This window comes from Cucumis sativus, chromosome 7 (assembly GCF_000004075.3).
Source record: "Cucumis sativus cultivar 9930 chromosome 7, Cucumber_9930_V3, whole genome shotgun sequence".
In the NCBI taxonomy this organism is placed as follows: Eukaryota; Viridiplantae; Streptophyta; class Magnoliopsida; order Cucurbitales; family Cucurbitaceae; genus Cucumis; species Cucumis sativus.
Window position 1 is genome coordinate 4,615,820 of NC_026661.2, and position 27,542 is coordinate 4,643,361.

At 35.4% G+C, this 27,542-nt stretch overlaps 4 protein-coding genes and 2 long non-coding RNA genes across 7 annotated transcripts; 4 read left to right on the forward strand and 2 right to left on the reverse strand.

Moving 5' to 3' along the window:
- Positions 1–596: 596 nt before the first annotated feature.
- Positions 597–2,631, forward strand: LOC101208862 (protein transport protein sec31). Its single transcript, XM_004136865.3, has one exon. The coding sequence runs from the start codon at positions 764–766 to the stop codon at positions 2,225–2,227; it is 1,464 nt and encodes a 487-aa protein (XP_004136913.1). The 5' UTR covers positions 597–763; the 3' UTR covers positions 2,228–2,631.
- Positions 2,632–3,310: 679 nt separating this feature from the next.
- Positions 3,311–6,681, reverse strand: LOC116405120. Its single transcript, XR_004218217.1, has 2 exons — positions 6,450–6,681; positions 3,311–3,585 (listed from the first exon to the last, which is right to left on the reverse strand). It is a non-coding gene; the product is annotated as an uncharacterized LOC116405120 (long non-coding RNA).
- A 140-nt stretch (positions 6,682–6,821) lies between these two features.
- On the forward strand, positions 6,822–9,418 carry LOC101209103. The gene is made up of 4 exons (XR_180759.3): positions 6,822–7,357; positions 7,448–7,535; positions 7,855–8,564; positions 8,670–9,418. It is a non-coding gene; the product is annotated as an uncharacterized LOC101209103 (long non-coding RNA).
- A 1,155-nt stretch (positions 9,419–10,573) lies between these two features.
- On the forward strand, positions 10,574–13,248 carry LOC101209352 (transcription factor GTE7). Of its 2 annotated transcripts, XR_004218159.1 has the most exons (4): positions 10,574–12,180; positions 12,307–12,523; positions 12,608–12,752; positions 12,880–13,248. XR_004218159.1 is itself a non-coding variant. In XM_031888727.1 (3 exons), exons 1-3 carry the CDS (start codon positions 10,837–10,839, stop codon positions 12,664–12,666), a joined length of 1,620 nt encoding a protein of 539 aa, XP_031744587.1. In that variant the 5' UTR covers positions 10,574–10,836; the 3' UTR covers positions 12,667–13,248. The 2 variants fall into 2 exon arrangements, 1 of the variants encoding a protein (XP_031744587.1); XM_031888727.1 differs by having other exon boundaries at positions 12,608–13,248.
- A 599-nt stretch (positions 13,249–13,847) lies between these two features.
- LOC101209511 (rDNA transcriptional regulator pol5) lies at positions 13,848–22,766 on the reverse strand. Its single transcript, XM_011660550.2, has 9 exons — positions 22,566–22,766; positions 21,465–22,070; positions 20,810–20,935; positions 20,487–20,684; positions 19,613–19,837; positions 18,381–19,505; positions 17,815–18,102; positions 16,296–16,740; positions 13,848–15,215 (listed from the first exon to the last, which is right to left on the reverse strand). The coding sequence occupies exons 2-9, from the start codon at positions 22,041–22,043 to the stop codon at positions 14,377–14,379; spliced, it is 3,825 nt and encodes a 1,274-aa protein (XP_011658852.1). The 5' UTR covers positions 22,044–22,070; positions 22,566–22,766; the 3' UTR covers positions 13,848–14,376.
- A 161-nt stretch (positions 22,767–22,927) lies between these two features.
- LOC101209755 lies at positions 22,928–27,535 on the forward strand. Its single transcript, XM_004137027.3, has 9 exons — positions 22,928–23,224; positions 23,398–23,499; positions 23,637–23,796; positions 23,893–24,072; positions 24,782–24,916; positions 25,128–25,210; positions 26,568–26,661; positions 26,755–26,864; positions 27,154–27,535. Exons 1-8 carry the CDS (start codon positions 22,971–22,973, stop codon positions 26,842–26,844), a joined length of 1,098 nt encoding a protein of 365 aa, XP_004137075.1. The 5' UTR covers positions 22,928–22,970; the 3' UTR covers positions 26,845–26,864; positions 27,154–27,535.
- Positions 27,536–27,542: the final 7 nt, after the last annotated feature.

Genomic DNA, 27,542 nt, shown 5'->3' on the forward strand with positions numbered 1-27,542 from the left:
ATTAAACTTCAAATTTGTTTTTTTTGCAATCCACTCATAATTTCTTTTCTTATCTTGATATATTTAAAATCACCATAATTAAACACTATACATAGTAAAAATGTAAATCATAGTAAGAAATTAAGTAGAAACAAACTTAATTTTAGAAAAAAACCAAAACAAATAATGAAAATTGGAAGAAGAAAAAAAGAAAACAAATTTTCCCTAACTAAAGTTTGGTATTTGAATGAAAATTGGAAGAAGAAAAAAAGAAAACAAATTTTCCCTAACTAAAGTTTGGTATTTGAGATTATAAAAAAAAGAAAAAGAAAATTTGTATTACAAACAGACATTTTTTAATATAGTAAAATAAATTAAAATATAATGAAATTTTTGTTATAGTTCGTAAATATTTTATTCATTTTTATGAATTTTTCTATTCTAAAGGTATATTTTTAGTATAGATATCTATATAGGTTACCTAAGTTTCTATAGTTCTAATGAATTTGGTACTGTATGACATACTAATTGTTATGATTACGTATAATAATACGTAGAAGAAGAAGATGCATAAAGAAGCCGCAAGAGAAAGCCAACAAAAACCCACCACCTGTCCCTAAGCCAAATACATATAGAGAGAGTGACACAAACACAACACAACACTCTCTCTGTTTTCATTTCTCAATTCTCATCATCAAATCAAATGAAAACCTCTCTGTTCTTCTAATTCCATCAACAGATACGATTATACAAATTTCAATTTCCCTTCTTCCCTCATCATAATATGGATAATTACGCTTACAATTCCTATGCTGAATCCGGTGACTCTTCCCCTCGTTCCCGTGAGATCGATTTCGAAAACCCACCTCCATGGGACGACGCTCAGCTGCAGAACCACAACTACAAGGTTAAGTTCATGTGCAGCTATGGCGGTAAGATCCATCCTCGTCCTCATGATAACCTTCTCTCTTACGTCGGTGGTGACACTAAGATCTTCGCTGTTGATCGTTCTATTAAGTTCGCTTCAATGATTGCTAAGCTTTCTTCGCTTTCTGATACTGATGTTACCTTCAAGTATCAGCTCCCTGGTGAGGATCTTGATGCCTTGATTTCGGTTACCAACGATGATGATCTCGAGCATATGATGCACGAGTACGATCGTCTTTATCGTGCTCCTGGGAGACCCGCTAGGATGCGCCTTTTTTTGTTTCCGGCTAATCAGAGCCCTAGCTTTGGGTCTGATGGAGGTAGGTCCGATCGGGATCGATTTGTGGAGGTTTTGACTTCTGCTTCTGCTCATCCGGCTGATGCGCCTAAACAATCTGTTCCGAATAAGGTGGATTTTCTGTTTGGTTTGGATAAAACTGGAATCGCGCCTCCTCCTCCACCGCCTGTGGCGATTAAATTGCACGATCCGTTACCTGAGCCGGTTGCTCAGCCGATTGAGCCTGTGGCTAGACCTGTTCCGGGAGATCGGATCGCTATATCGGATCCTGTGGTTCATCCTGCTGAGATTCATCGTCAATTGCAGGAATTACAGAGGTTGCATATTAGCGAACAGGAGCAAGCTGCGGCGTATCAGAGAAAATCTGAAGAGAATAATCTTATTGGAGGTTACGGTGGTGAGTTCTACGCGCAGAAGCCGATGGAGAAGACTCCACAGCCAAACGCACCGTCAGCCATTCAACCACCGGCTGGTTACTGGCAGGAGAAGCAGGTTTCCAGCGGAGGTTTTCCGGCGACGATGACTGCCACACATGGCGGACCGGACCAACCACCGGTTTACATGATCCATCATCCCGGTGCTGTCTATCACTCGCCTCAACATCCGATGGTGAGACCAATAACCGCTCAGCCACCGCCTAATCAAGGCTACTACGCTGTACAACGTATGGCCTCAGATATGTACCGTGAGCAACCAGTCTACAATGTTGTACAACCTCCCCAACAGCCGTATCCGGCCACTTCATCCCCGGCTCTGCCTCAACAACCTCCAAAGGTCGCCGCCTATCCCGGCGGCGGTGTGACTCTGGCAGCAGACGCAGGGCCACCCACTTACACACAGGTGGCATACGACAGCAGCACGGGGAGACAAGTATACTACACGGCCAGCGGCACCACCGTACTAGCTGCACCTCCCCCGCCGACTTACCAGGGTGTGTCGGCGCCGGTAAGTGGCGATATTAGAACCGGAGCAGTGGGGCAAGATGGGAAGTTGATTGCAAAGATTTCACAAGGCTCAGTTTGAATAACGACAACAGCATGTGGTATAAAAATTTTGAGTTTTTCTCTCTTTTTCATTTTTATTTATATTATGAATACTGAATTTTAAATTACATCCTTATGGTATGATATGCTCTTTCTTTTCTATCTCGATCTATGATAAAAATATATATATATATATATATATATATATATATAGCATCTTATCATTATGTTTATGATATCATGTCCTAATCATCTATCTATCTATCTATCTTGGGTCTGTATACAACATTTTAGAAGTGATAAAACCCCTTTTCCATTTTCATTTCTGTTTTGTTTTCTCTTCTTGCACAATTTGGGTTAGGTACTCTTTGGAAGAAAATTTGGACATAAGACTTTATGACAGTGACTTGGGATATAGAAATTGAGACTCAATACTTTGTTTTATCATCCTTGGAGAGGCTTTGATGAGCATCCTAGAATAATAGCATTGGGTTAGTTCTAAATTTGAAACTCTTGGTGTTGGTTGGAATGAAGTGGGTTGTTGTTGTTAGAGAAGTGTCATATCATGTCATGATTTGAGTTTTAATTAAGCTATCTATCTATGCTTGAATAATGTTGCAAAAAATGACTTTGTGATTTGAGTTTTGTAGTTATGTTGAGTGGGAATGTCATTCTATGTAGCAACCAACAATCAATTAAGGATTGTTGTAGCAGTGAAATAGATTTGCAAATTGCAAAATATATCTTAAAACAAATCCATATCTAAATCCAATCATTACCTTTTTTTGAATGAGAGATAAAAGAGATTCACTTCACCTCACCCCTTTCAAAAAGTTCATATCACCAAATGCTACATATTTGTATCTTCTATACACTTCTATTATCATTTCCTTCTCTTTTGGTGGTTCCCAAAGAGTTGTTGAAATAATTTCAAATTTGATTTAAATTATGTCACGTAGTTACTCTAAAACGAACACTCAAAATCAACATCAACAAACTCTTTCAACCAAAATCTTTCTTTTGAAAGAGACAATAATTTGTTATTTGTTTAAAATGGTAGTTTTTTAGGATATGATCCCTCTAATTGTAAGCCATTCAAACCTTAAGAGTATTAAAAAAGCAATTTTTGTGAGAAAAGAAAATTGCTTTACTTTGGATTACTTTGTAAGTTTTCTTCCAAGTTGAAGAGATTCTCTTATGGGTAAAATTCACTCAATTATTCTATACCCAACACCACACATGTATGTATATAGAATCTTCTTTTAATTAATATTACATTTAAATTTTCAAGTCCTCAATCAAATATAAACTAATCATCTCAAATCACCACCTCATTTTGAACGTAACGTCGTCCTATCATTCATTTACTCGAGCGTCACAATTCGATTTCTCTCTTACCTTCAAATTGTGCAATATATATTAGATTGACACGTTTGAAGGGCAAGTAACATACTAATTAATTAAAACGAAAACGACACTTTCTCACAACATTTATAAATTAATCTTCCTTTTGGCAATTGTGTGTGTGTGTGCAAAAATTTTCTTGGGAAACAAACACAACACACATACACACATACACTCAATCATAAATGTTCTTTTTCTATTCACTATACCCCACCTTTTCCTTTGAATTCAAGGGTAAGTCTATGTCACTTTCTTATCTTGTATTGGATATGCCACTTTTGTTTGACATTTTCTTGCATTACTTGGCAGCAATACTATGGACATATATAAAATGAATTTATGGGTATGGTTTTTGACTTTGGTGACACTTGATTTATTTATTTAATTCATTCATTAAGCTATATATGAGAGCAAGTTGCAATAGAGGGTGGAATCTATTTGAGTGATTAGTGTTAATTATGAGATATTTATAGCATGATTGTAGCTTCTCTCCATGTTGTACCCACTATTCTTTTTAGTCAATTATATCATATCATGTACAAGGATGGGTTCCAACCTATAAGATAATGTTTTTATATAAATAGTTTTTGTATACAAATGTAAGATAGGATGCAAAAGTCATCATTTTGTGGGTATATTTTATGGAACACTTTCTAGGTGAGTTGTGTGTATATATGGTTTGATGGTGTAGACTCATGTTTCAAATTGTACGGTTGAATATAATAAGTTATCTTAACGTAGGAGGAAAACTTGAGATGTTTCGAGAGTATGAGAGGTTTCAAAGTGTTTCACGCTAGACGATTTGTTTAATTTGTTTTTACATATGTTGTATTTGGGAAGGAATACACACTGAAATCTTTTTCAAATCTATTTATTTCCTCATAGCTCTTTCCTTTTCGTACTATTCTATTATGTGTATGGAGAGGAGATATAAACAATTGTATCAACTTCCTTTCAAATTTTACCAATTTTATGTTTTCCCTATTGGAGGTGGGGGAGAAGCATGAGAAGGTGCTCTTGATCTCCGATGATTTTGGACTAAAATATAATAGTACTAAATAGACAAGCAACTAGATCGAGAGGATGAAACAATGACCTTATAAAGAAAAAAGACTAATTGGGCTTTGAGCCAAAGTAGCCTGATTGGTCTTAGTCTCAAGGTCAAAATCCTGAATCAACCTTCTTAGCCCGACTTTGGTCAATGATAAAGTTAAGGTCGACCTTCTTCATGTAATTGGATTTGAGACTTCGTATGGTTCTTTTTCATTTTCATTGTGTTTTCCACTAGCTAGCTATCTCCCTTCAATGGCCACCTTCGGAAAAAGCCAACTTTGACTAAAAATTGATCAAGACCACCTTTGATGGCTAACTCTGACAATGATCATCTCCAATGACAGACTCCACCAATTAACTATGACCAACCAACTGCGTTGATCATCAATAACGATCAACTCTAATGACTTAATCAATTATAAGCGAAAAATGTTTAACAGTGAAAGTAAATTAAAATTATTAGTACATAGAGTCTAATAATATTCTTTTATATTAATTTGATATTGATTGCAACATTTTGAGTACAGGAGGAGCGATTTCATGTTAAAACAATAATTTTGGTAAAAAGTGCTTAAATGAAAATTACTTTTTGAAAAAACACTTTTTCATTTCTCTAATAATATAATTTTAAACATTATCTTCACGGGTATAAAATGAATTTTCATTTTCATCCACAAACTTTTGAAAATTTGATGTTAAGTTTATGAACTTTTAATTTTATGTCTAATAAAACTTAACCCATCTCTCAACTTTTTAAAAAATTAAATGATTCTACACGACAAGATTTAATTGAACAATTTTTTATAGATTTTTTTGAAAAAAAACGTTGAGCAGTGCATTGCGACCTATCAGACATTATCAAATAGAAAGTTTGGGACTTTTTTTTTATACTTTTAAATTTTCAAAGAACAATTTGGATACAAAATTTAAAAGCTTATAAATTAAATCATCAACTACTTTTACACAAAGTATCAATGCTATAGATCACACTTTCTACCGGGAAACTTTGCACACGCTCTCTTCATTGAGCTTTATGTGAGACTGTTTCTGTTGTGTAATCTCGTTCTTTGAGCTAACTTTGTGTGAGAGTTACTTGCACTAATGTAGTGTCGAGTCTACTATTATGATGCGTAAGTTAGTACACAAAGAATGTATAATTCAACGACCAAGCATCAATAAATTGCTCAACACTTTTTCGAAGTTTACTTACTTCTTCTCTTTGGATCCGTTGAATGAGATTGAATTATTATAACGGTCCTCTTGACACTTGTTTGTGGTTTACGTGCACCACACTAGTGATGTCTAGGTAGTTGGTAACACACAAGGGTTATTGTAAGGTGCCAAGACAAGCTTAACTTAGCTATTTTCTGAACTCTGTTGGTTAATTAGTTTGCATCTTAAGATGACTTTAACTCTTCCTTTTTGGGATTTGTATTTTTCCTTCAACTCAGGTTCAACCACGAGGTTTGGACCGAGTAATCCTCAACAAAACCTACTAAATACTTTTGAAGTTTGATAACCTACTATACATAAATTACTAGCTTCCAACTTTATGAACTAAACCATGGTAAAAGTTGGCCAATAGGTAACAGTAATTAATTAACACATGCTTCTTTCAATGATGTTTGAGGTCAAAATCCGCCTCCCATGTCTCATTTGTACTAAAAATCAAAGACTTATGTAATGTAATGAAAACACATCTCTGCTAGCCAAGAAGACATACATCAGTTGAATCAGAACTCAAGAAATTAAAGCATTATTCCCAAATTGGACCAAAAATGTTCAAATGATGGTGAAGAACATACCTCTGATTGTAAAAGAGTTTGAAGGAAAGCTTTTGTAGAGAAAAAGAACAATGAAACCATAGAAAATGTTGAGAGATCAGAAGAAGAAGAAAACCCTTCCAATTCATTTTTTGTAGAAAGGAAAGGAAGAGGAAGAGGAAGAGGAAGAGGAAGAGAAGAGGTTAGAGAGAGAGAGAAAAGAAAGAAACATAATATATGTTTTATTTCTTCTTTAAATTTTAAAGTTTTTTCTTTATATATAAAAAAATATAAAGTGTCCTAACATAAAGTTTAGGATTCGTGATGTATGTATGTATGTGTGTGAACACATCAAAACTTGGAATCTCTTTACAACTTCAGTTAACCTTTTTGGTCTCTCTAAAATTATAAAACAAACATGCATTGGAATAACATATTCTACCTTTTTTCTCTTTTCTTATGTAATGCAAAGAGAATAATTGAGAACAGGTGAAGAAGATAGACAGCTACTAAAGTGGATTAGTTTCATTACCCCACAAAGATGATGAACACACACACAAAAATGAGATCAGAAGTCTCTAGATAGACATATATATATATATATCTATATATGCTTTACTTTTCCTTTAGTTTCTCATATTTAAACTACTGATCTCCCTTACCTTCTTCTTCAATACAACTAGAATCTTCCCTTTCATAAAGTTCTGTTCACATATCTCTCTTTGAGAATTCCAAAAACTAATTAATACCCATTGAAGAAACAAAGATAAAGTAGAAAAAAGGAAGAAAAAAAGTACCGTAGTTTCTTGAGTTTTCTCATATATTAAGTATTGTGATTTAAATACCCTTGTTGTTCTTCCTCTTGATCATAGTCTCTTGGGTTGTAAGCTTCTGCTGGATAGAAGATATGAGTGATCCCAAATATGCCTATCCCTACCCACCTCCTCAAGGTATGTTGAGCTAGCTATGTTCAGGTTGGTAATTCCGTTGTTACGTTTTGTTTGATTTAGTAATTTGGGGTGGTGTGGATTTATTTGCAGGAGGATATTATCAAGGGCCACCAGTGATGGCGCCACCGCAGTACGCCGCCCCACCGCCAAGACGACAACCGGGTTTCTTGGAGGGATGGTATGCCAAAAAGCTTCTTCTTTTTGTTGATAATTAAACTCTCTCTTTAATTGTTCTGGTTTTGCTTGCATATATCAAAACTGAAGGTTTGAATTGAGAGTGTTAGGATGATCTAAAGAAAATTTATATCTGTACTACCGTGATAAAAGATAGAACTTGAACATGCTGCCTTTGATTTAGTTTCTTGACATCTTTCTTTCTCGGGTGCTAAACATATCGAAGTGACGAGATCGTCTATGAAGTTTGAACTACATCTTAGGTTTGGATTCTATGTTTTCTTTAGTGTGGCTTAACAGAGGGTTTCACTTTGTGTTTGCAGCCTTGCAGCTCTATGCTGCTGCTGTCTCCTTGATGAATGCTGCTGTGACCCTTCCATTATCTTTCTTACTTGATGCTATGAGAGAATTCATTGCCTTTGTAGCTGTAAATTGCCTCATCTCTTATCTCTTTTCTTTTCTTATTTTGTGAGTGTGGTTTTATTTTGTGTAAACTTGGAAAGAACATTGATTGGTGTGCAGAATAAAAGCTGCTTTGCTGTAAAGTATATTATATAGAGTTTGTATATGCTCATTCTCGTTACCTAGCTAATTTAGTTTTTATACTTTAGCACACGCACGTGTTTATCAACACTTTCTTTGGCTCGTGAGAAGTAGGAAACTATAGATCGATGCTAGACAACGCTTCTTGTTGATGATCTATACTTCAACAAAACTTAAGATTTCTCGTCATTCTTCAGTGATTAAGAAAACTATTTTATCCAATTATTTTAAGATGAAATTTCATGTTTATAAAAAAAATGACACATTCAAATAAGATTTGTGCAGTGGTTCTCTATAAAGATTGATAGGGTCGCACAAACCTAGAGGAAAAGATTGATATGCATTCGTTCATTTTCTAGCTATCTAGTCTCTTCGATCAACATTTGTCCGATACATATAAGTTTAGAGATTTAATTATATGTAAAAGAAACTCAAGATCATCCAACTAAACTTATAATTTTTTCTAACAAGAATGAGATCAGAAGAAAAGGTTTAGATTTATGAAGTTTAGAGATTTAATTATATGTAAAAGAAACTCAAGATCATCCAACTAAACTTATAATTTTTTCTAACAAGAATGAGATCAGAAGAAAAGGTTTAGATTTATGAAAGGATGCAATTGATGTATATAGTTTGACAATGTTTTTGCTCTGTTCCAAATTCTTTTAGAAATACACATTCTTTCTCTATTCTCCCAACCAACCAAAATTTAAATGTATAGAACAACAATGAACACAACTATTATGTACTGATAGTATTGAGTAGCAGCAAGATCAGTTAGATTTGCAAGGAAGGGTGATATAATTTTCGAATTAAAGTCTGCTAAATGCAATCTTATTGAATTATTTAGTCATCCTTTTCTTTTCTTATGTAATCTTAAATATAATAATTGAGAGCAGGTGAAGAAAACAGACACAACTACAAAAGTGGATTAGCTTAATCACCCCATAAACAACAACACAAAATGAGACATAATAATCCCAAAGACTAACAACACGAGAGCGTCTAGACTCCACGACTTTCTTGATATGATCTCCGTTTCCCGAGCTCTAAACATATCGAAACAACAAGATAATTGTCTTCGATATATCTGTTTATTATAGTTTTTGACTAACAGTGGGGTTTAATATTTTTGTGTGGTTGCAGCATTGCAGCTCTCTGTGCTGTTGGTTTCTTCTTTGATCTAAGCTTTGATTGACACTTCGTAGCTTTTCATTATGTAGGGGATGGTTCGGTTTTGTGTATAAACTTCAAAATGATGTATTGAATAACAATGTGTTTTGTTATAGAGTTAACTTTACGAGTCATTTACATAATAAATAATTTAGTCTATAAACTTTAAAACGTATGTGTGTGCATTTAGGCTTTAAACGTTGAATTTTTTTTTCGTCTCGTGAAAATCATCACTCAAAGATCTGCAGGATGTAATACACCAAAAGTGACTTTATTTTTATTTGAATGTATTTAGTATTTCCAATAAACATTTGTTCAAAATAGAAATGTTTCTAATCATTCATATGAATGCAACGTGAAATATACACCATCACAATTTAAAGTTTAGAGATGTAATTATAAATCATCTTTCCTTAACAAAAATAAGATTATATACACAGATGTACTTAACAAAGAAAATGGTAATAATTATATGTCATAAATCCTCGTAATTTATTCTCGAGCATCATCAATATGATGCACACCAAGCGATGTCTATATATATATTCATTCAATCCAAACACGTCCTTTATTATAAGTTAAAACAACTATATTTTTCAAATAAAATAATTAATGATAAAAATATTAAGTGTTCTATAATAACTAATTCCATCGAATTTAACTTAGGTTTCGTTTGAGATTGTTGTAGCTTTTAAAATAATTGACAATTTCTTAGAAAATTTGAATATTATAACACGAGTGAAAGAAGAAATAAAATAAGTGAAATGGATGGAAAAGATCAATAGAGATCAGGGAAGAAAAAATATGTAAATGATCAAAACATTATAATAAAAAACGGTTTAAGATTTTTGTAAACTATAATAAAATTGTCAATGGGAAACCAAAATTCAAATGGGATTTTAAAAATCTAAAAACGAAAAAGTTTGTAAAATGTAATTTTTTAAAAAATATCATAATCCCAAAAAGAAAATGAATATTTCCCATTGCGAGTTTACCAAATTACCCCTCCAATTCCGAACGCGTCCCCACTTTAGTCCACGTCACCAACGTGTAGGACCCACTCAACATGAAACTCAAATTCATCCCAAATTCAAAAAACACGACTCCCTTATATTTTCCACAATCCAACGATTTCAAAATTCGCCACGTGCTCAAAAACCCTCAACATCCACCGTTCATTCCAGCTCATTCGGTCAGAGCGTAGGGCAGCAAGCCACGGAGTATTCACCGTAAGATCAGTTAGCCGAGTATCATCGACGGCTACAACTCTTCCCGTGAATTTCACGGGCAGATCACCACGCCTTTAAGTATCGCTCCCTTTCCCCTCATTGTTCTTCGTAGCTCGCAGAAATTAGGGCGAATTGTTCTTTCGTGAACCCTAATTTTCATATCTTATAGATTTTTTAAAATTTTTGGTTCTTTTGAGGGTTTGGAATTGGCGCGCAAGTGGGAAGAATCAAGAGCTCTTTGATTTTGATTTTCCCGCCCTGTTCTTCTTGATTCTTCCTTCTGATTTCCTCGCCGGTGGGCTTCACCGGGGTCGTTGTTTTGTTACGAACGGGTTCGTTAAGGTTTTTGGGTTCCTTTTCATGGCGTCTGCTGTTTTAGCGAATCACGAACCCAGTTGGCCTACGAGCAAACGCAACGGGAGTGGAGGAGGAACGTTTATGGCGAGAGTTCCGTTCTCAAACCCTAAATCTAAATCTAATATGAAAAAGAGGAAAACTAATGGTGAAATTAACAACTTCCATCAGATGGGTGAAGAAATGGGCAACGTGACAACTCTGTCTCCCTCGGATAATGGGTCTTCCATTGATCGTTACCATGGATCTTCGAACTTCGAGTACAGCCAATATGTGAGTTTCAATATAACTTCGTGTTCTGGGAGGGATTTGTTTGAGCTGAGGAAGCGCTTACTGGGAGAACTTGAACAAGTTAGACGAATCAAGAGTCGTATTGAATCTGGGAACATTAGTTCTGGACCTAATTATCTCAAAAAATCTTCTAAGACGAAGGGACTGAACAAGCGGCCGAAGGTGCTACCTAGTTTTGGCAAAGATTTGCAGGTTCCAAATTCGTTTGAAGTTGGGAATCTGATGAAGACTTGCGCTCAAATCTTGAACAAATTGATGAAGCAAAAGTATGGGTTGATCTTTAATAAACCTGTGGATGTGGTTGGGTTGGGTCTTCATGACTATTATGATATTATTAAGCATCCTATGGATTTAGGGACTGTGAAATCTACGCTGTCTAAGAATTTATACGACTCACCTTTGGATTTTGCTGAAGATGTTAGGCTAACATTTAACAATGCCATGAGGTACAACCCCAAGGGTCATGAAGTTCATATATTGGCTGAACAGTGGTTAGTGAAATTTGAGGAAATGTTTCTTCCTGTTAGTCGGAAGCTGGGTGCACTGAAGCAGCCAGATCCCTATGAAGAGGAATTGCAATCCAGTTCATGGAATCATGTTGAGGAGGTGGAGAATGTGAATTTCAACTCAAATGGGAACAAACCCGTAGAAGTGGTGGTGCCGTCGAGCTTGACGAAGCCTCCTTCAGTTCAATCACCAGTGAGAACCCCATCACCAGTGAGAGCACCTCAGGTGAAGCCTGTAAAGCAGCCAAAGCCGAAGGCAAAGGATCCCAACAAAAGGGATATGAGTTTAGAGGAGAAACACAGATTGGGAATTGGATTGCAGGGCTTGCCTCCTGAGAAGATGGATCAGGTGATACAGATTGTGAAGAAGAGAAGTGGACATTTGAGACAGGATGGGGATGAGATTGAGCTTGACATTGAAGCAGTCGATACAGAGACCCTTTGGGAACTTGACCGACTGGTGACGAATTGGAAGAAAATGATGAGCAAGGTCAAGCGGCAAGCTCTCATCAATGACAATACAAATGCAGATTCGAATAAAGAGAATAATGAGGTAAAAACCCCTTGTCTATACATACATATTTTTTTGCTTTAAGGGCATACTTTATTTTCCTCGTCTTTTGCCCTGTTACTGGTTTATCTGATTGGATTTGTGTACTTTTGTCATCTTGTTCTGTAGATATCATCTGTAAATGAGATGATGAATGAGGTTAAAACAGAGGCGAAGAAGCTTAGAAAAGGGGATGTGGGTGAAGAAGACGTGGACATTGGGGATGAGGTGATACCAATGGGTGGTTTCCCTCCTGTTGAAATTGAAAGAGATGCAGCTGCTCGTGCTAGTAGTAGTTCTGATAGCTCTAGTAGTTCAGGAAGTGATGATTCTTCCTCTTCTAGTGGTATTAATGATGATTTGTTATGGATTTCTTAGTCTGAATCATAGAGAAATTTGTCTTGGCTTAACCATTTTCAATGTCCTGTAGGTTCTGATTCAGATGGGAGCTCCTCCGATAGTGATTCAGATGGTGATGGTCAATCATAGGTGGCCATTTTCTGTAAGCAAAATACTAAAGCCGCTTACTGAACTCGCAGTCCACTGAAGCACATCAGTATCTCAAGTTTTCTGAGGTATGGTGAATATAAAATCAGCTTCTTCATCATTATCATTGTTACTTCCACGATTCTTCACCATGGCTGAAAAAATAGATGGAATGGACTTTCATGATCTTATATTATTCAGTGTTCTGATTTTCAGATGTGAATTGTGAAGTTTAGATTGGGGGTACTAATGAAAAGAAGAGGGTTTTGGAACTTTTGGACCTTTCCACGTTTGGTGGCCATTGCTTGTGGGTTGAATGGATCTTTGGGGGATATGATAAAAAGAAAACTCGAAAAAGATATCAGAAGGAAGAGAATTGTAGATGGGCACGAGTTTAGAATGGAAGAAATAGATTCAAGTTTTATTTGTTCATTTTATTATTATTTTTAGTAGAAAGTAGGCTTTGTACATAAACAAATTCTTGATTTCCCAGATCGTGTACATATTTCCCGTTTTATATGTGCAATGAGATTTGTTCTTTCTACACCAAAAAAAGGAAGAAAACACAACGTTGTTTCCTGTAAAGAACAGTCCCAATACTCTTCTTAGCATTTTTATGATTTTTGGCATGTTTGGATTGGCTTTACAAATGGCTTAAAAATGTGTTTATAAAGTGAATTCTTCAAATTGCACCCTTAGTTTAGACTTAATTAGATGAAGTAATAATGAGAATTAAGTTGTAGTCAAAATGCACAAACTTTTGAAAAGCTTACTAAATTTTGATTTAAAATTTCAACCACGTTTGAAAATTGGAATTCTCTCTACATATCTGAAATTGAAGGGTCAAAAGCTTGAATAATAATTTAGTTTTTAATTCTTATCCTAAAAAGATCATAGGAAAGTTCAAACAAAGCTATTGTTGGACAATATTATAATGAGAGAAAAGGAGTTGTAAAGACCAAGACAAAAAACCCCAAACATTCAAACTTTTGACAAGAAGAGCATAACAATAAACTCCATTGATTTGGCAATTAGTCTAAGTTAATAGTCAAATTCTCTCCATATGTATATGAACTATAATTCCCTAACAAAGATCCATATATAAAAGACGAACTACATATTTCTTTCTTGTACTGCAGCCCATCTGCCAAATGCAAAGACACTATAAAGAACAAGACATCATCAAGAAGAATTAGCCGAATGATTCTCTCGAGAATGAAATACACAGAACAAAAATAATCCAATCGAATCTGAATGGTATTGAGTCACAAATGAAGGATACAACTTGAATGAACAAAACTTGATCAAAACTTTTCAACATTGAGTTTGTGAACTAATAAGTAGTAAACATTCCTCTACGAATTTAACATTGTCTAAAACAAAAGATCGCGATTGTCTGGGAATAAGCAAGTAAACACCAGAGTCGGGTCGTTGCCTGTATTAGAAGGTTGTATATTTCATTCAGAAACCAGTCTCTAATGTTTTGTTCTTGAAGCAGAAGCTGAAATTTCCTTGCCGTTTACAATGTGGAGAGTATAGAGTTGATCTGATGCTTTACTCATCAATTCATCAAAGCTTCCAAGTCAGTTGTAAACAAGTAGATTCTACAAGAACTTCTTGCTTCTTTGGTCTTCGACTTCATGGAAGTTCACAAGAAAAGAGAAAGGATGAGTCTGTAGCAAAAATCATTCAGCTTTAGACTTGTTACTGTTATCATTCTCGAAGCTTCAATCTACCGAACTGGTCGCCAAGTTGAGATTCACATAAAGCTACAGCTTCAGGAGCCAAGCTTGAAAGAAAAGACTTGTTGATTTTAAGAGAGGAAACTAAATGAAAAATCTTGTAACAAAACTTTCTTATATCTGATCGCCGAGCCTGCTTTTCTGGCATATGCGTCAGTAACTCCTTTATCAAATTGCATAGTTCATGAAGGAATTTCTCCATCAGTTCTTTTGCAACATGATGCCCATTTTCAGAGGACATTGATGATTTTATCGTTTCAGTTATTAGATCTAGTCCTTCAATTCGCCGAAACTCTGAATTTGTACTGACACATCTTTCCAGAACGGAACTGTAAAGGTGCTGCCCAATCCATGGCTTTCTTCTAATCATCTCTTTCAGAAATTCGATCTTTATCTGAGACCTCTTATGAAAATAATCCACCAAAACTCTATCAAAAATATCAAATACTTTCTGTAGGTCACGGTTGGACAATTTTTTTGCATCGATAATCTTCATAATCCAATATGCTGAATTCTGACCCAGGGAATCAATCATCTTGTAATGATTCTTTGATGCTAACTGCTTCTTTTTTGATACATTTGCAGCAGATTTCTTTTTCTTAGGTTTTGACGCCAACTTTAGGTTCTTCTCCAGCAAATTTTCAAGCGTCGACATTTGAACTGCTTCTCCCTTTGGATAGTCTTTTGCTTTGAAAATCTTCTTTTGCAAAATTCCCCATATACGCTGTTCAAGCTGTTCGCTACCTTCTGTATGTGGGTTAACTAATACCTGAGCCAAGTTTGAGAACACCAACAAAACATGCGGCTTACCTGTGCCCCAAAATATGATAAAAACTACAAATCAGATACATAGAGATATCTAACTTATTATCATTTAAAAAATATTGTATTACTTGTCAGCAAAACATCCACGGAAACTAAAACATTTATCTAACTTGTCCAAAGGGCAAAATTATTCTAAACAATGATATGATAATATATTAGTGCTACACTAACATAGAGAATTAGATTGATTCGGATTTCTTCAGCTTCTAGGATTTAGGGTCTGTAGAGTGATCAAAGTCAAAGGAAACTATCTGAGTTTCGTTCCAAACTTATCTTCCAGGTGTCTATTATGCAGACTACAACTCGACCTCCAGATATCTACTTGGAAAGAAAGTGTTGATCTTCCGGAAGAGAGGAGCCAACTTAAATATAAGCCAAGGACTATGAATTAAATGATTTCTAACACCCAATTTAATAACATTTGATTTTTGATTTTTAGTTTTTGAAAATTAAGCGAACAAAGGTTACTTCTTTCTACCCATGAGTTTCTTCGTTTTGTTATGAAGTGTTTCCAAAATCTAAACCAAGATTTGAAAATAAAATAATAGTTCTTGTTATAAGAATTCGGCTAAGATTTCAAATCTTTATTTAAGAGAAAACCAGTAGTAAAGAAATAAGCACATTATTCTTTCACAAATAGAAAATTAAGAATGAAATCTTTATTATAATATTGAAAAGAAACAAATTTCAGTGAAAAAAGTCGAAATCATAATCAACCTGAGCAGCCTAAATAAATTTAAAGACCAATCTTCCCTAAATTAGGAATTATAGATATTCTCCGAAGAACTTGTTATCCTGGAAGAATATCAAACGTTTGGAACAATAAAATAGTGGACTCTGATAAAAGAAACTCTAACGTAAGCTAATACAAGCATGGTCCTAATAGTAATAAAAGAAACTGGGAGCTTATTAATTGGGTCCATCTATGTTTGTTGGGTCACCAGGTGGCATCCTAATTGTGAAATAACTTCCTCTATAACTCTGCTTAAATCCTACAATGTTTTCAATTTATTATTTAAATTGCATCTGCACAACTCCTTAAAGATCCAGTGAAAAGTAGTATACCTGGATTTTCATGTAAGTAAATTTCCAGAAGTGACAGAACACGAAGCTTGAATAACATAAGCTGAGACTGAGCAGTGTCGCTCCCAGCCTGATTTTTTCGCTCTTTGAAGATTTGGGCAAGATAAGAATCCATTCGAAACATCGCATCATCGTCCATTCCTCCATCGGATTCAGAATCATCAGAACCGTCAGAAAGTTTTGGCCCTACTTCTCCAACTCTATCTATGGCTTCAGATTCATCAGTATGTTCATCGCTGTCACCTGTGTCAACAGTTTCATCTTGATTAATTTCCTCTTCTTCTTCAACATCAAGAAAATCTTCGTCCTCATCATCATCGTCATCCTCTGCATTCTGATGTCTAGAAGGTTTCAGATTTTTCTTGACAACCCTCAACATTCTCATCAGCCCATCATCAGTGATATCACTACAGAAATACTTGAAAACCTACAAGAAAAGCCTAGATAAAGTTAGATTCTCTCAGAGCGCTTTCAGTTATTTTCTTTAAGGAATGCATTTGCCAATGATAATGCTTAACCTATCAATTTGAGAATTTCCCACCGATATCTTTGACTGCCATAATACAAATAAAGTAGATAGATCAACCCTTGGAATGGTTCAACACAGGTAATTTACACCACGGAGAAAGCAGGGAAATAAGATATTAAAGAAGTTTTGGTTTCTAAATTACAAAGCATTAAGAAAGAAGAAGCAAGTCATAAACACAAATAAGATGACCGATAGGTGTACATAATCTGCATTTTTCTTTTCTTTTCTTTTTTCTCTTTGTAAGAACTATGCTTTCTTCATCGGAAGATGAGCATAAAAGGAGATGGATGTGATGTTCCCACCAAGCCAAGAGAATTACAAAACCTTACCAATTGGCATAGATTTCACTATCTGTATCATCAGTGAACACCAAGAAGCAAAGATTTTAACTATATCCCCAAAAACATTTTGATTGATCCCCTCCCCTCCCCCCTCGAGTATGCAGCATGTGTGTAAGCACTTTAAATGATATACCAAGAGCAATAATATGAATGATATAAACTAGAATCCTTTGCATGCATAAAGTTGCTACTGAAAATTTGAAAAGGCAGGAGCATCGGATATAGTATTCTGGGGAAAATGCGAGAAGAAAAAAGAATCCACAAGGAAAATCACTCGAGTACGAAATAAAGAAAAGGCACTAGTGTCTGAAAAGTAACTAAAAAGAAATACTAGCACTTGCTATTAATATAAATAACATTCTTAAATGAGGTAAAGATCAAAACCCAAGGGACATAAATTTTACAAAAGCTCCCAAAATATATACACACCCAATTCCCATTTGAGGCCTAAAGGGGATTAATTAGAGAAATCCTCAAAGTTAGCTATAGTTCACATCATCCACGACTTTTTTTTTTTCAAAATGATGATAATTCCAACTATCAAATGCAAAGATAGAGATTGAAGCAAAAATAACTGTCAATTTAACCAGTAAACAGATACATAATATACAACATTCTGCAATGCACACACCTGCTCAATGGCAGACCTCATGGGTGCTGATGACTGTGGTAGCAATGAAAGCAATGTGTCGACAAGAACATCCATTAACTGCATTGTTCCATCACCATCCAACTCATCATCTCCAGAGGACCCTAGTAGATCAGCAGACGAAAATGCTTTCTTACAACATATAATTAATTCAGTTGCAGCTTCGGTAAATTCCTCTGGGCGAAGGAGCACTTGCAAAAGCAACTGGATGAGCAAGTACCTTAGTGCATGTAATTTGTTTGCATCAGCACTTAACCCGTAATTCCTTTCCTGGCACCAAATTAATATGTTATTTAATGATACCATACCATAAATTAACATTTACAAATTTGTATTTTAGTTCACAAATTCAAAGACAAGCTATTGATCTTTAATCCTTACTATCGTATAGGGCTTTAGGCCGGTTGAGAGTGAGAAACAATTCTGGATAATTTCCTCAACTCTAGTTAAAATTTTCAAACATGCATTCCAATTTAATTGTTTACAGAATATTGCTAGTGACTGTTAATATTAATGACATTAGAATTTTATTAAACGATGAAATTTACCTCTCTCCATAACCTGGTTTCCATCTCTTGCAGTTTTTTGAATGCATCTTCATCCTCATCACTCAGGCGACGGAATAGAGAAACTGAAGGGATGTTGCGTAATGTACCAAGAAACCTCATAAAATAAGAGCCAAGGTCATTTGGCTCAAGACCATTTACAAAACCATGAGATCCCTCTCCCTTTTGAGCATTCGCCAGTAACAACTGCAGTTTTTCAATACAAAGCATACAAAGAGCACTAGATGTGGGAGCTTTTGGCCACTTGAATTTCTCCTGTAGTTCGAAAGAGGTCACTTCTGTGCCAAGGGATGCGGTGAACAAACCCTGAACAGCTAGAAATTTCAAAATTTCTTTCTGCACCCGGAATTTTGCCTCAGGTTCCAGCTTCAAGTGTTTCAACATGCATGGTAGTGATTCTATAATCCAAGTTCTCAAAAAGTCAGAGTTCCCAATTGTTCCTGTTGAGTCCTTGTCCTCAACCGAACCAACCTCTGAGTTGTCATCAGTTGTTTGACTCTGATCTGAAGGTTCCTCAGATGTTTGACTTTCATCCACAAACATGCTCATCAAGTTCTGAATAAACAGAAAGCAACCTGCTTCTGTCTTAAACTCAGAAATCAGGTTTTGAACAGCTTTTGTTCGTGTAATATTATCAAACTTGACACTGCTGTGCTTCTGTAAAGCAATAATGACAGCAACTTTTCTGCCATCGTCATGCCGTGCCCATTCAGATAATTCTTTTACAAAGTTCTGCCCAACTTTATACAACCAAGAATCCTTTGTTGAAAGTATGTCCATCAGGCACTGAACAACTTTATATGAAAGCATAGTGGGGACAAATATTGTTGGCAGTCTTGGCAGGAGAAGAAGTAGAACGTCAAACACCAAGTGCTTACGGTCATGAGAAGATAGCAGAAGTGCTCCTTCAATTATAACTTCAAAAAAATTTTGGAAGTTTATCAGAATTTCTTCTTCGGAAGAGCCACTTTTACGATTCTTTTTATGCTTCTTCAATGAGGCTGTAACAGACAGTGAATCTTGAGCTTGCAAAACTGTATCAGGCAACAAAATGTTTACCAGAACAGGCCATAAGCTGTGAACTCTGGGCTGGCAAAAAGTAGTCTCCTGCCGGATACCATGCACACAAAAGAGAAGATTTAAGTGATTCAATTCACAATTATTATTAAAATATAAAACCTTGTAGAAAGAAGATGGATACTTCCAAGAAGTACCTTGAGACAGTTAGCTAGAGATGACAGATGATCAACAGAAAAAAATCTACTAGGAGTGAATGGATTTGGTAAAAGTTTAGCAAATATTGAACAATCAGCAGAAATTTTTTCTCGTAATTTTAAGGCCAACAGCAGTGCATCCGGATTCCCGACTTCAGTAGCTGCTTCAAACCACTCTCGAATTCCAGAAGCTTCAAGCACTTGATTCAACACCTCAGGTGTTAACTACACAACCATAACACCATTGTAAGGAGGGAAAATTTTAGTTGAGACTAAGAAACTCTAATTGATAAGCAACTAGGTAGTGGCCTAAGAAAAAGTGACCCAAAATTACAGTTATTTGAAAAGCAACAACATCTTTATAACTTTGAATGCTAAAAGTTAAGAACCTTAACAGAATGTTCGAAATCGTGGCCATCTAGAGTCTAGAATTTACTCTAATAAATCATGAGCTTTGGTTGAGAAGCACCAAGATAGGCAAATTTGTCCAAAAAGCACTGCCTCAAAGCTACCAATTTTACAATTCAATCGATGCAACATCATATGGCATATATTCATAAAAGGAATGAAAACCAAACAAAATTATCTCTAAGTTGTCTGATATATGAATATGCATTATATATATGTATTATATATATATAACAAATTTAGAAAATAATATCTCTATTGAAAATTATATGGCCGGGGAACAAACAAGTCATTTCTCTTTCAAAAAATTATTTTTGCCTATCAGTTGTTAAGAAGACCATGTGCTCATTAGCTTTTTGTTCCACAAAAAAACAATAAAATAAAGTAGCTTCAAGTGAAAACATCTCTTGATCTAAAAAACTAAAAGAACTCCTAGGAAGAGGATATCATTAAATAGGCAATATACCTTTTCTATCAATTCTAAAATAATTGAGACAGCAGGTTCTTGAAGATAACGTTTTTTAGCTGCAAGAGATATAAGAACATCGGTGATTTCCTTCACATGTGAAGTGCTTTTATCAGAAGCGCGTTCTTCAGTTAGTCTTCCTGAGTGCACAAGAGCCCCATAAGCAAACAATCGACCCAAAAGACAGTCCCTTGCTTCCTGCATTGCCATTAAGTAATCAAGTAACATTTATAGAGAGAAAATAAAAATAAAGAAATAAAACAAAACAGAAGAAGCAATATTATAAAATGATAGAATAATCAATGTACATGAATCTCAATTACCTGGCCTTTCATTGATGAAGAAACCTCTAAAATATTAACAATGAGTTTCAGCAATGAATCCACCTTGATGTTGGGCTGTGTACTTATCAATGCAGTCAATCCTAAGGCAAAACCCTGTCTAGCACACTGCAATTGCAATTCATAGCAAGCATAGGTAAAAAAAGTTAGGGTTCCATCAAATGGGTACTCCACAAAATCATCCAAGTTTTTATCAACCAGAGACACATGATTTTAAGTGCAAATGATCAAATTGCTTTCAAGTCTCAAAGGCAACAATGAAAGCCAATACTAGGAAAAAACAAGCGAAGGACCTGAGGAAAGGAGCATTTGTACAGGCATTCTAGATAAAGATCCATTGAAGACAAGAAAAACAGCCTCAGGAATTTTAAACCATGTGATTTTTCAAAAGAACCAAAATTATGCTTGATTGATAAATGGAATAAAATGAGAAAATCAAAGGCCTACTGCACTTGCAAAATTAATTTATATTGCTAATTTCACCATTGTGCTTTTCTTAATAGAGTTTGTTTTTTGTATCGCCCTAGAACCTGGAACTTGTACTAAGATAGTCTGAGACTCTGAGATGTGGTCCACTTATTGTACTACTAAAAAGGTACACCAAAGGATGCTTTGAATAGATAATATCAAAATATACCTCTCTTGATGAAGACACACCACGAATCAGTCTACGTACAGCATATCTCACAGATGGTGCACAATTATCTAAGCCATCATCCTTCTCAGCTTCCAGTTTTAACCCACCCTCAACCAGATCCTTATTTTCAAGCTTGTCATATGCTTCTTGAACCTTTAGCAGCTCAGTTGCCAAAGCTTCTGCAGCTGATTCTCTCACCAAAATGTCAGCAGATGCCAAGTCCTTAAAAACACTGATATGAAATTCAGGGAGACCAGTACTTGAAACAGAGACAGAAGATGGCTTAGTATCCTCGGCTTTAAAGTTAGCAATTATTTGTTTTTCCTGTTCTGAAGTAGCTCGCTTTCTTTCTTTGTCAAATGTTTTTCTTTTCTTTTTCCTCTCCATTGGTTTCTCAGAATTGGGAAAGGTAGAAGAGGGAATACCAACATCCCCCTTTTCCAGTTCAGCATCTTTCTCTTTGTCCTTCATTTTTCTCTTCAAGGATTTTGAATCAACAGCGCCAACGCCATCCATCGATGTATCTTTCTGAATCTCCACTTCGTCTGTGGGGTTAGAATCTTTCTTTTTACTACCCATTGTATAAAAGACTTCTCTTGATCTTATCTGGAATAAAAAAACTCAGATTAAAGTGCCACTATATGATGAACGTATAAAAGAAACTGGGATTATAATATAGCAAAGCTTAAAAAAAGTGGCATTCACTGTATGAACTAATAAACTGAAATCCAAATATGTTAAGGCTTCTTCTTGTTAGGAAATGTATTGTCGTTGTTAACTTCTTAACTTATTACTGACTATCCAAACGAAAAAAATAGACAAATTATAGCAGAAATGAAAACAGCAAAGGGAAAGGAAGTTGCATCTTTTCAATTTAATTGGTTTTCTGTTTCCCAATAAATTCATTTGTTTCAATATTCAACTAAACCATGTGAAAAGAGAAAAACCCAACTCTAAATCAAACCAACCACGCCACCTCTTCCCCAAGCTTTAATGACGATAGCTATCACAAAACCATACACATAAAAAACTCCACTATTCTTCCATTACATGAAAATTTTCATGTCGGAAGAAAGAAATAGATGGATATAGGGAGGGTACCAGTGAGAGTAAGAAATCAACGGAACCCGTTAGAAGAAAGACTTCAGGACGGTACTGAAGGGAGATAGGGCCGACGACAATGAGCCGCTGAAAAGGAAGTAGGAGCCGGCGGGACGAAGAAGAAGAAGAAGGTGAAGTGAAAAGCACGTGAGAGTGAGAGAGAGAGAGAATGAGAGATGAAAGGGTTTAGGGTTTTTTTCTTTTCTTGTTTTTCTTTTGTTGTAAAGATGGAGGGAAGGCTATGGCAATACAAATTTACTAATTTATCCTTCAAAACCATTTGCATACTTACAACTGAAAAGAAAGTATGTAAGGTTAAAGTGGTAAATACCCGTTTTTCGTTTTTGCCTAAGGCCACCTCGCAAGTTTCACGTAGTGATTACTGATGAGCGTAATTCTCCTTCCATGAATACTCTGCTTCTCCGTCGATGGGGAACGGCAGCTTCTCCATTCCTGCCATATTCAATTATTCGGACCTTCCGTTCTGATGCTGCATTGGAAGCCATAGCCAGAGCTGCTCAAGACAGAGTTCCTAATCTTGTGCTTTACAACTATCCCTCCTTTTCTGGAGCTTTCTCTGCTCTATTCGCACACTTATATCATACTCGCCTTCGTCTTCCTTCCCTCATTCTCCCTTTCTCTTCCGTTGCTCCTCTCAGGTTCCGTCGCTTTTCTTTTCTCTTCCTCATTTGCTTGTGTCACTAACAACCCGCTGTCTCTAACGCTGCAATTCACTACTCTTTGAGCTGAATTTCACTTGATTTCCCAACTTCTCCGTCATTCTCTAACTATTCATTCACCTTTTCAACTTCTCTTTTTAATTTGTTTACAGGGTTGAGGATTTATATGTGGATGGGCTTGAGCGGTGCTATTTTCTTGACTTCTTGGGTTCCAAAGGGTTTGCTGCCGCCATTTCACGTCGACCCACATGTGAGTAAGTTGGTTTTTTACTCATAATCATCGATCCGCTTTAAGTTTTTTTTTTTTTTTTCCATTTCTTACGATTTTTTTTTTTTTTTTGGAAATAATTCTAGTTTGTTAAGAATTCTTGAATTTTGTTAATTGAATTAGGGTCCTATGTTTCGATCATCGTAAATCGTCACTTCCACATATTACCCCCATGGAAGATCGGCCTAAGAATCTGTCAATTCGCATAAATCTTGAGAAGAGTAGCTCTACAGCTGTGTATGAATATTTCTCCTCTAGACTTGTGGATATGGAAACTTCTTGTGTAAGTGAAAGTGAAATGGGCTTGTATTCATCTGCCGTTATCTCATTTGCTTGTGTATGTTGACTCACGGTTTTGTTTTGCTCTTCTCGTGATTAGGGTCCTGTTGCAGACCTTTTAGAACTAAAAGATAGAAGTCGAATAGAAATGGTTCTCAAGTACATTGAGGATGGGGATCTTCGAAGGTGGAACTTACCTGATATCAGGGCGTTTAACATCGGGCTCAGTGAGTGGCGATCAAAATTGAACTGTATCACTAATCCATACATGTACGAACAGGTTTGGGCTAGTCTATATGTTTGATTCTATAATGATACTCTAGTCAGTAGTGCTAAATTTGTTTGTTTCTTTAACTATTTATAAACTGCAACTTAGCTTCCAGAAGTGTGCTATAGGAAGTTTTGAAATCTGTTTTCCTACCATTTCTCACGTTGTGAAGCTGTTCCTTTCAAATCCAAATGTATTTTTTCACTGGTCCATCCTTTCCTTGGATAAAGAATGTATAAGTGAACGTCTGTCAGAAGTTTAAATGTAGTATCATAGTGTATAGTATGTGTACTAGCATCGTAGCATGACCGAAATAACTTTTTTTGGGGGGGATAAAAACAGCTTTCATTGAGATAAACATGAATGAATAGATGAACATTTAGAAAAAAAGAAAAGAAAAATCCCACAAAAATAAGAAGCTAAAAGAAGGGGCTCCTACTAATCCCGAGGTTCAAGGCTAAACATGGGGATTCATTTTGAGCAAAAATATCAATAAGGTATGAAATTTTTTAATTAAATCAAAGCATTTAACATCTGCACTAGTCTTAAATGGACTCCAACTTTTTTATCAATGGTTTTCATTTTACTGCTTCTGTGTATTGTTGACATTATATATGATAAAAGATAACTCTGCTCCTGATATCTCCTTTATGCCTTCAAGTTATAATTTCCGCTTAAAAATATTTGGTATAATACTGAACCGTGAATCTCATTCTTGCAGTTGCTGGAGATGAATTCTTTGGAATTGATTGCTAAGGGAACTGACTTCATTGCTTCTCGTGAAAATGCTGCAAATAAAATCCTAGACAAGTCTTTTAAAATTCGTTTGGGGAGGGGACTTTATGGCGAATGTCTGGTAAGAACATGCCTTTGTGTGTTTAGAACTGATTTGTTGCAAATCTTTTCCAGAGCGGGCATAGACCTTTTTATCCATCTTTCAATTTGGCCTTCCACTAAAGAACCTCTGAACATAGATGGATATTAGTTTCATGCCATTTCTCATTATTTTTGCATTTTGCTTGAACTTGTTATGCTCATCTCCAAGGACTCAAAATATCTGTGTGCAGGCAGTAAGAGCAGATGGGAATTCCAACTTGAGCGATGAAATTGGGAAGCAGCTGAGTATGAGAAGTGTTGCAGCTGGATTGAGGTAAATTGTGAAGCTTTTCCCTGAATATGTTGTATAGGACTTTCTCATTACCGTTTTCTTCTAGCGTTTATTAATATTAACCTATTTGGGTAATTATGGTGAAATTTTTTTGTGGACTGACCATTGACCTTTCGGAGATTAGAGATTCAAGGATTCTCTCACCACTTATGAAATTATTTCCTGGTTGTCTTCAACCTGGTCTATGATTTACTGTAGTTAGATTAAATGTTAAGAATCTAATGAATAGTTCCCAAGGTTGAAACTACTAAACTAGATGATATTTTTCCTTGAATACATAGAGCATCCAAGATCCATGTATAATTGAATTATTAGAATTACTACTATAAGTCTATAAGAAAGGAAAACTGACGTGGGTCTGTATCTCTGGTACTTTTGCTTAAGACCTTTAGTAACCTGAGAATATGAGAATGATCTTCTTTTGTCAAACATACCCAGCGTAAATTAAATTCTATACGATGTCTTACTGATTGTTATTCTAATAAGAATTCAGATATCATAAAACTAAACAAAAGCCAACTACTAAGAGTTGTAATTGCTTCAATTGTTAAGATGCAGAATTAGACATTAAAGACAATTATAAAACTTTGGGGGCGTTTGGGTAAAGAGTTTAGTTGTGAAATCTGGAGTGTATGTGAAGTTTTGGGCATAAAATTGATGTTTTTTTAGCTGTAGGGCTCACAAGTTTCTTGGACCAAACACCCCTTAAAGACAGTGAAGCTCTCCTTGAGAGATTGAATATCACCTCCTTCAAAGAGCCATAGACTTCATAGTATCTTTAAAAAATGTCGTCAATTTTTCTAGAGCACAGCAAAGATGCTAAAGAACCCAACTTCTCCAAAGAGGAGAGCAAAAAAGCAATTCACCTACCCTGCATGTCCTTCATTAGTAACTTGTGAAGGAGTGTGGGGTGGATACCATGTGAGACACGGATACAACACAATATTGACTCACCACACATCAACTTAAAAGACACAAGGACACATTTATTGAAATATAAAATTTTCGTATAAGAAACTCAAAGTCCAACGGTTTATGCATTTATATGCTTAAAATAATGAGTTTGATGTATTTAGGTTTGAAACGTTCCTTTGTCCTTTATTATTGTGTGTTTATTTAGTGTAGTTAATGAAGTGTTCAACATGTGTAACAAATGTTTGACCTAGATTGACTTTGAACAACTAGTGCCTGCTAGTACTAGCACATATATATTGTGCTAACAAGTGTTTGATACGTGTCCAACAAGTGTTGTCTAATGTGTTCATAGTTCTTAGCTTGATTTTTTTTTTCCTTTTTTGGATATTTCTATCTTGAAATTGCAAGCTGTTTAGTACTTCAGGCCTATAGGAGCTGTCATATACATGCAACGAAACAATCTTAAAATGTGTTTGAGAACTACTGACGATGCTACCGACACATCAGAAGTCTCCAAAGTGAGTGTTGCTTGAATTATTAGCTGTTTGTATTGAAGTTATTAAGGTTCAGTTAGCCAGTTGCTGAGTTTCTTAACATTTTATATCCTGAAGGCATATGGTGGTGGGGGTTCGCCAAGATCAAGCTCTTTTATGATCAGGATGGACGAGTACAATGCGTGGCGTTTGGTGAATTCATCCTGACAAACTTTGGTATTACTTTGGTAAATTCTTGATAAAAGATTGTATTTGATATTATTCATCCGTAAAAAAATTGAGTTTTAGTGGTAATTTAACTTACAACAAGCAGACGAATAGGCTATAATTCTTTTTCCTCACAGAAGTTATGTCTCAATAAAAAAAACCTAAAAAGGAACAAAAATCATTAAAGGAAAACTTTATCTCTCTTTCATGTGTTTAGAACCATCCATTCTTTCCCTTCATCTCATTCTCCTTAGTTCCTTACCCAATTCCCTCCATTTTGTTTACAAATTTTTAGCCAACTGTGCGCAGATCTGGAGATGTATTTGTCCAACAGTGTGAGACAGCTCTTCTTCGGTGACATCTCCATCTCTCCCTCTGATGATGAACGATGATGGTGTGAGTTTCTTCCTCGCAGCAGTGCTCCAAGAACAACAACAATGTGAGTACAGTTATAGAGGACAGCGATGACAGATGTTCGTTTTGCATCAATGTATGGTCACTTATACAATGTTTATACTGTTGGGGTCAATTTTATGAAAATGTATGATGAAAATATCAATGATAAAATGTTGGTGTTAGATGAATATATTTTTTTTTAGAAAATTATACAAACAAAAAATCCAAATTTGTTATTTAACTTAATAAGCTAGCATTTCTATGAATTGAATATAGTTTGGTTTTAACTTTAGTACATAACC